The sequence below is a fragment of the Lynx rufus genome, unplaced genomic scaffold (assembly GCF_022079265.1).
Source record: "Lynx rufus isolate CCGP_SWC_20201006 ecotype Redwood Valley unplaced genomic scaffold, mLynRuf1.p SCAF_25, whole genome shotgun sequence".
NCBI classification, from domain to species: domain Eukaryota; kingdom Metazoa; phylum Chordata; class Mammalia; order Carnivora; family Felidae; genus Lynx; species Lynx rufus.
In genome coordinates, this window is record NW_025814840.1 from 13,913,701 (window position 1) to 13,920,081 (window position 6,381).

At 52.9% G+C, this 6,381-nt stretch overlaps 1 protein-coding gene across 2 annotated transcripts; it reads left to right on the plus strand.

The window, feature by feature from the left end:
• Positions 1-655: 655 nt before the first annotated feature.
• On the plus strand, positions 656-3,649 carry IRF2BP2 (interferon regulatory factor 2 binding protein 2). 2 transcript variants are annotated; one of them, XM_047088674.1, is made up of 2 exons: positions 656-1,849; positions 2,435-3,649. In XM_047088674.1, the coding sequence occupies exons 1-2, from the start codon at positions 796-798 to the stop codon at positions 3,148-3,150; spliced, it is 1,770 nt and encodes a 589-aa protein (XP_046944630.1). In that variant the 5' UTR covers positions 656-795; the 3' UTR covers positions 3,151-3,649. The 2 variants fall into 2 exon arrangements, with proteins under 2 accessions (XP_046944630.1, XP_046944631.1); XM_047088675.1 differs by having other exon boundaries at positions 657-1,801.
• The last annotated feature ends 2,732 nt before the right edge of the window (positions 3,650-6,381 follow it).

The following is a 6,381-nucleotide window of genomic DNA, read 5'->3' on the forward strand; positions in this document are numbered from 1 at the left end:
GGAGGGGGAGGGCGCGAGCGCGGGGGAGGGCGGGTGCGCGCGCGAGGGGAGGGGGCCCGCGCAGGCGCCGTGCGAGGCTGTCGAAGAATCAAGTCTGTAGAAGTGGAGCGGTCGCGGCGGCAGCAGCAGCAGCGACGGCGGCGGCGGAGCTGAGGCGGGCAGGGCGCTGACGCGGGCGCTGGAAAGCGGCGACGCCAGGAGCTGTGAGAGAGCAGCGGAGCGACCCGGGGCCCGCGCCGCGCCCGTGCTCCACGCCGCCCGGCTGCCGCCGCCGCCCCGGCGCGGCATGCCCCGCCGCTCGGGCTGAGCCTGCCCCGGCGGCCGCCCCCCGCCCCCCGCCCCCCCGGCCTCCCCGCCCCCCGCCCCGCACTCCGCGCCGGCCGCCGCCGCGACCTGCTGCGCTCCCCCGCGCCCGCGCGGCCCGTCTTCGCTCCGGTCTGGAGGCCGGCCGCGGCCCCGGCCGAGCTCCCGCCGCCGCCTCCGCCGCGCCCGCCGCGCCGCCCCGCCGCCCCGCCGCCCGCCCGCGCCGGCCGGGGGGACGTGCTGCCGCGGCTGCAGCCCCTCGCCCCGCGCCCGCCGCCCCTCGTGCCCCGGGGGCGCTGCGCGGGCGCCGAGCCTTCGCGGGCTTTGCCGCCGCCGCCGCCGCCTCTGCGGCCGCCGCCGCCGCTGGTGGGGGAGACGCGGGGTTGGGGGGGGAGGAGGGCGCGCGTGGTGCCGGCGGGGAGCGGCGGCGCCCCCTCCTCCTCCTCCTCCTCCTCCTCCTCCTCCTCCTCCAGCGCCGCGGGCTCCTCGGACATGGCCGCGGCGGTGGCGGTGGCGGCCGCGTCCCGGCGGCAGTCGTGCTACCTGTGTGACCTGCCTCGCATGCCCTGGGCCATGATCTGGGACTTCACCGAGCCCGTGTGCCGCGGCTGCGTCAACTACGAGGGCGCCGACCGCGTCGAGTTCGTCATCGAGACGGCGCGGCAGCTCAAGCGGGCGCACGGCTGCTTCCCGGAGGGCCGCTCCCCGCCCGGCGCCGCGGCCCCCTCCGCCGCCAAGCCGCCGCCGCTCTCGGCCAAGGACATCCTCCTGCAGCAGCAGCAGCAGCAGCAGCTGGGCCACGGCGGCCCCGAGGCCACCCCGCGCGGCCCGCAGGCCCTGGAGCGCTACCCCCTGGCGGCCGCCGCCGAGCGGCCCCCGCGCCTCGGCTCCGACTTTGGCGGCAGCCGCCCGGCCGCGGGCCTGGCCCAGCCGCCGACGCCGCAGCCGCCGCCCGTGAACGGCATCCTGGTGCCCAACGGCTTCTCCAAGCTGGAGGAGCCCCCGGAGCTGAACCGCCAGAGCCCGAACCCGCGGCGCGGCCACGCCGTGCCGCCCACCCTGGTGCCGCTCATGAACGGCTCGGCCACGCCGCTGCCCGCCGCGCTCGGCCTCAGCGGCCGCGCCGCCGCCTCGCTGGCCGCCGTGTCCGGGGCCGCGGCCGCCGGCCTGGGCTCGGCGCAGCCTGCCGAACTGAGCTCCCACAAGCGGCCGGCGTCCGTATCGAGCAGCGCGGCCGCGGAGCACGAGCAGCGCGAGGCGGCCGCCAAGGAGAAGCAGCCGCCGCCGCCCTCGCATCGCGGCGCGGCCGACAGCCTGGCCGCGGCGGCCGGGCCCACCGAGCTGGGCGCCGAGGGCGCGGGCAAAGGCCGCGGGCCCGGAGAGCAGGACTGGGTCAACAGGCCCAAGACCGTGCGAGACACGCTGCTGGCGCTGCACCAGCACGGCCACTCGGGGCCCTTCGAGAGCAAGTTTAAGAAGGAGCCGGCCCTGACTGCAGGCAGGTTGTTGGGTTTCGAGGCCAACGGGGCCAACGGGTCTAAAGCAGGTAGGGGCGGCTGTGGAGTGAGGGGCTCTAGGGGAGAGAGGGGCACGCAGAGCAGAGGAGGGGGTGCTGTTTTCCATTCGCCGTTCTACCCCGGCCCAGAAACAACAAACACCCAACTTCCTGATCTGCCTGAGGCGGAACCAGTGCTTAGTGGCAACGTGTTCATGTGCTGAAGCAGCATAACAGAGATGAGTCAGACTGGGCTGATAGGCACTGACACAGGGTTTTCCTTTCCCAGCACATTCTTGGATGGGAGCATGAGGGCACCAGTCACCTTTTAACCTGTTGGGGGACGTTGGCGATCGAATGCGCGGTTTAACCTGGGAACGTGCGTGCACGTGTAGAAACAGGCTCCTCGGTGCATGCTGTGTTCTGTGGCTTTTTACAATACCACCTCGGAGCCCCACGGGTCTAAGTGTCCTAACTTGCACGTGCACTTGAAACTCCTGTGAGATTTTATAGACTAGCTCTGAGAGAATGGACGTTCTTTAGGGAGTCTTGTTTCGTGTTAGGAAGAGAGAGATCCTTTTCAGCACACATCCACTTACTTCCTTTTTTTTCCTTTTCTTTTTTTCTCTCCCCCAGTGGCAAGAACAGCGAGGAAAAGAAAGCCTTCTCCAGAACCAGAAGGTGAAGTCGGGCCCCCTAAGATCAATGGAGAGGCACAACCGTGGCTGTCCACACCCACAGAAGGGCTCAAGATCCCCATTACTCCTACATCCTCTTTTGTGTCTCCGCCGCCACCCACTGCCTCACCTCATTCCAACCGGACCACACCGCCTGAAGCGGCTCAGAACGGCCAGTCCCCCATGGCAGCCCTGATCTTAGTGGCAGACAATGCAGGCGGCAGTCACGCCTCGAAAGACGCCAACCAGGTTCACTCCACTACCAGAAGGAATAGCAGCAGTCCACCCTCTCCGTCGTCTATGAACCAAAGAAGGCTAGGCCCCAGAGAGGTGGGGGGCCAGGGGGCAGGCAGCACTGGAGGACTGGAGCCAGTGCACCCTGCCAGCCTCCCAGACTCTTCTCTGGCAGCCAGTGCCCCCCTGTGCTGCACCCTCTGCCACGAGCGGCTGGAGGACACCCACTTTGTGCAGTGCCCGTCTGTCCCTTCGCACAAGTTCTGCTTCCCTTGCTCCAGACAAAGCATCAAACAGCAGGGAGCTAGCGGAGAGGTCTATTGTCCCAGCGGGGAAAAATGCCCTCTGGTGGGCTCCAATGTCCCCTGGGCCTTTATGCAAGGGGAAATTGCGACCATCCTGGCTGGAGATGTGAAAGTGAAAAAAGAGAGAGACTCGTGACTTTCCGGTTTCAGAAAAACCCAATGATTACCCTTAACTAAAACTGCTTGAATTGTATATATATATATCTCCATATATATATATATATATATATATATATATATATACACACATATATGTATATATATATACACACACACACATATATATATACATATGTATATATATATGTATATATATATATATCCAAGACAAGGGAAATGTAGACTTCATAAACATGGCTGTATAATTTTGATTTTTTTTTGAATACATTGTGTTTCTATTTTTTTTTTTTTGACGACAAAAGGTATGTACTTCTAAAGGCATTTTCTTCTTTTGTTAATGTTATTAGCATATCTTTGTGCTTTATTATCCTGGTGACAGTTACCGTTCAATGTAGGCTGTGACTTGCGCTGCTTTTTTAGAGCACTTGGCAAATCCGAACTGCTTCTAGCTGTATTTGTATGCACTTATTTTAAAAAGAAAAAAAAAAAGCCAAATACATTTTCTGACATTGTAAGATTGCCTTACTGTCTGTTATTCCTTACTGCTGGCTCCTCTCTCAGGCTGGAGGCCAGTTGGTGGAGAAGGAAAGGAAATGAGTGAAGTGGGCGGCATGCCAGTGGGAAATATCACCAAGTTTCCCCCAAAACGTTGTCCTCTCAGAGTAGTAGGAAAATAGATTGCGAATCTTTCTCTATTTCGTTCTTAAAAGTTCAGTTGTTGGGATATTAATGACTGCCTGGGAGTTGCTGCTGAGAGATTTTCAGGACTCGTGTGGTTTTGGGGGGGGAGGGGGATTTTTTTTTTTTTTTAAAGGCAAAGTTGACCACTGTTCACTGCCCACGTGATCAGTTGTAAGCTTCCAATGCTGCATGCTAGCCGGTTACATAATACACGATTCAGTGACTGAGGGCGGTGACCGCGGATGGCGCGGCGCACAAGATGGCACTGCCATCTTTGAACAGAGCCTGGCTCTGCAGCGCCACTCATGTTTTGAAACCCCCCACCCCCCACCCACCCCCCCCAGAGCTCTGTTTGTTGTTGGTGTCGTCGTTCCTTTGAAAAGAGTCTCGAGGGAAGTTACGGTTCAGGTGAACTTGGAGATTGCGGGATTGGTTTCGTTTCTGTTTTGTGTTTGGTTTTTGTTTTGTTTTTGGTTTTGGGTTTTTGTTGTTTTATCATTTACCTGTAGTGCTATTGCTGTTGGTACTCTCACCTACACCCTGTTTCTAGCGAGTGCTAAATACAGTATGGTACAATGACAGGAACAGCACATAGTGCTGCCAGGACTGCCCATGGGCATATCAGTGACAGCCCAAATGGGGGTGGAGGAAACCTGTAATTTCCTTCTTACGTGTGTTTGACATACCAAGTGAATAATACTGTTCTTCTGGAAAAAAAAAATTTTTTTTTTTTGATAAACTAGTGACAATTAAAGTAAGGGTTTTAATAATAGACAGGCCCCACCTCTCAAACTATTCTTAGAAACCTTTTGTAAACTAGTTTCTTTTGATCACTATTTTGCATCAGTAAACTGATTTTTTTTTTTAAACCAATAAATCATCTGTTATTAGAAATAGTTGGCTCACAGTGATACTGGTTTTTCTTTTGTGCTGTTACGATTTAACATTGACAGGAACACTATTCGAAATCCTTTTATGTTCAGGTGTTTGTAACTTGGCCCTATAATTAGGCTGAATCATGGCTTCAAGGTCTACTACAACTTCTGTGTATCGTTTACGACCTAGCTTCTATTTTAATTTGAAGATAGAGATTGTTACCCTCTTTAGATTCTTTTTTAGTTATGTTTTTGTCTTTTTTAAATTGCTCAAATATTTTTTAACGGTCGAGTTATATTAACACTTGAAAATCAGATACTGCACCAAATACAGTATTTTTTTTTTTTTTTGGTAGTGTTTTTAACGAGTGCACCTATTATTAATGCTGTGCAAATTCATGTTACCGGTCATTGTTATATTACAAACAGACTTGCATGATTAACCAGTTTGTTGTTACACTTTTTTTTTTTTTTAATTGGAGCATCAATGACTCAGATCAGACTGGTTTCTCTTATGTAAATGCATACATGCAGAAACACAGAGTCCATTTTACATGCCCATAAAGACATTTGTAAAGAATTCAACTATTATGGTTTGTTGTATAAATGTGTATCTAAGCACTTTATTATAAACTGGAATTTGACCTCATAGATTTTACAAGTTGATCAGTCATTTGACCTGATTCGTGGTAGCTATCTGTATGTTTTGCAATCTTAATACAGATAAGCTTTCCAAAAAGATTATTAATAAAGAACCATCCTGCTGTTTTGAGTAAGTCTTTCCAGCTGTGGAGAAGACAGCCTGTGGATTCTCTGTGCTGGTGTTTAAGGAGGGGGAGAGTACGGACAGCTTGAAAGGGCTGTGTTTGAGATTACTCCTATTAAAAACTAAGACCTGGAGGAGTCTGGCCCTTGGGTGGCCTTCGTGGAAGGCTTGCAGCTGTAAAATGTTGATTGGGGTTCTTTTTCTGGCGTTCTCTTAAGTTAAGAAGTTTAACATTGGGACATGGGTTTGATCTTTTGTTGTACCTGATGACAGTGCAGAGAGTCTCCACAGCTGGATAAAAATGTCAGAAAGCTACTTACTGTACATGGGCAGTATCCGATTTCAAATCCTAAATATTTCAGCTGTGCTTTTAATACTCAAAATATTAGGGGATGGGGTGTTGAAGCTTTCCCTTTTTTGCTTTACCAATTTATAGAATATAACAGATGTACTGTCTTTCATGTGGCCTCACATTAAAAGTTATGAGAACGTACACATGGTTTACAACTTTTACTATATACCTTCCCTTGGCCACCAAGTATTTTTAAAGTGTGCCACCTTTTAACCTTTACTTTTTTTTAAGTTGAAGGTGATCCCTTTTTCTATATATGATGAAACTCATGTCAACTGAAGTGAGTGTAATCTCATATCAACATTATTATATTTTAAAATCACGCTATGGAAATATCACCTGCATTCTGTCATTTGTCAGATTTACAGTACCTTTTTTTTTCTTTAACTTTTAGCATTAAATAAAAATAAAATTGGGAGCACTGAAAATTTTCTGAGGCCTTTTTTAATGTTTTAAAGTTAGCTTAGAATGGCTATTATTGTAATCACTAATGGCAATGCGACCAAAGGATGTGTGGGTTTGGGGTTGGGGTTTGACTGGAAGAACAGGAGGTAAAAGACACAGAACAAAAAG

What these genes read in the sequence shown, in the direction of transcription:
- IRF2BP2 (XM_047088674.1), top strand. Translation starts at nt 796, where the DNA reads ATGGCCGCGGCGGTGGCGGTGGCGGCCGCGTCCCGGCGGCAGTCGTGC. An exon ending in GGCCAACGGGTCTAAAGCAG is followed by an intron (nt 1,850 to 2,434) that starts GTAGGGGCGGCT and finishes TCTCTCCCCCAG; the next exon opens with TGGCAAGAACAGCGAGGAAA.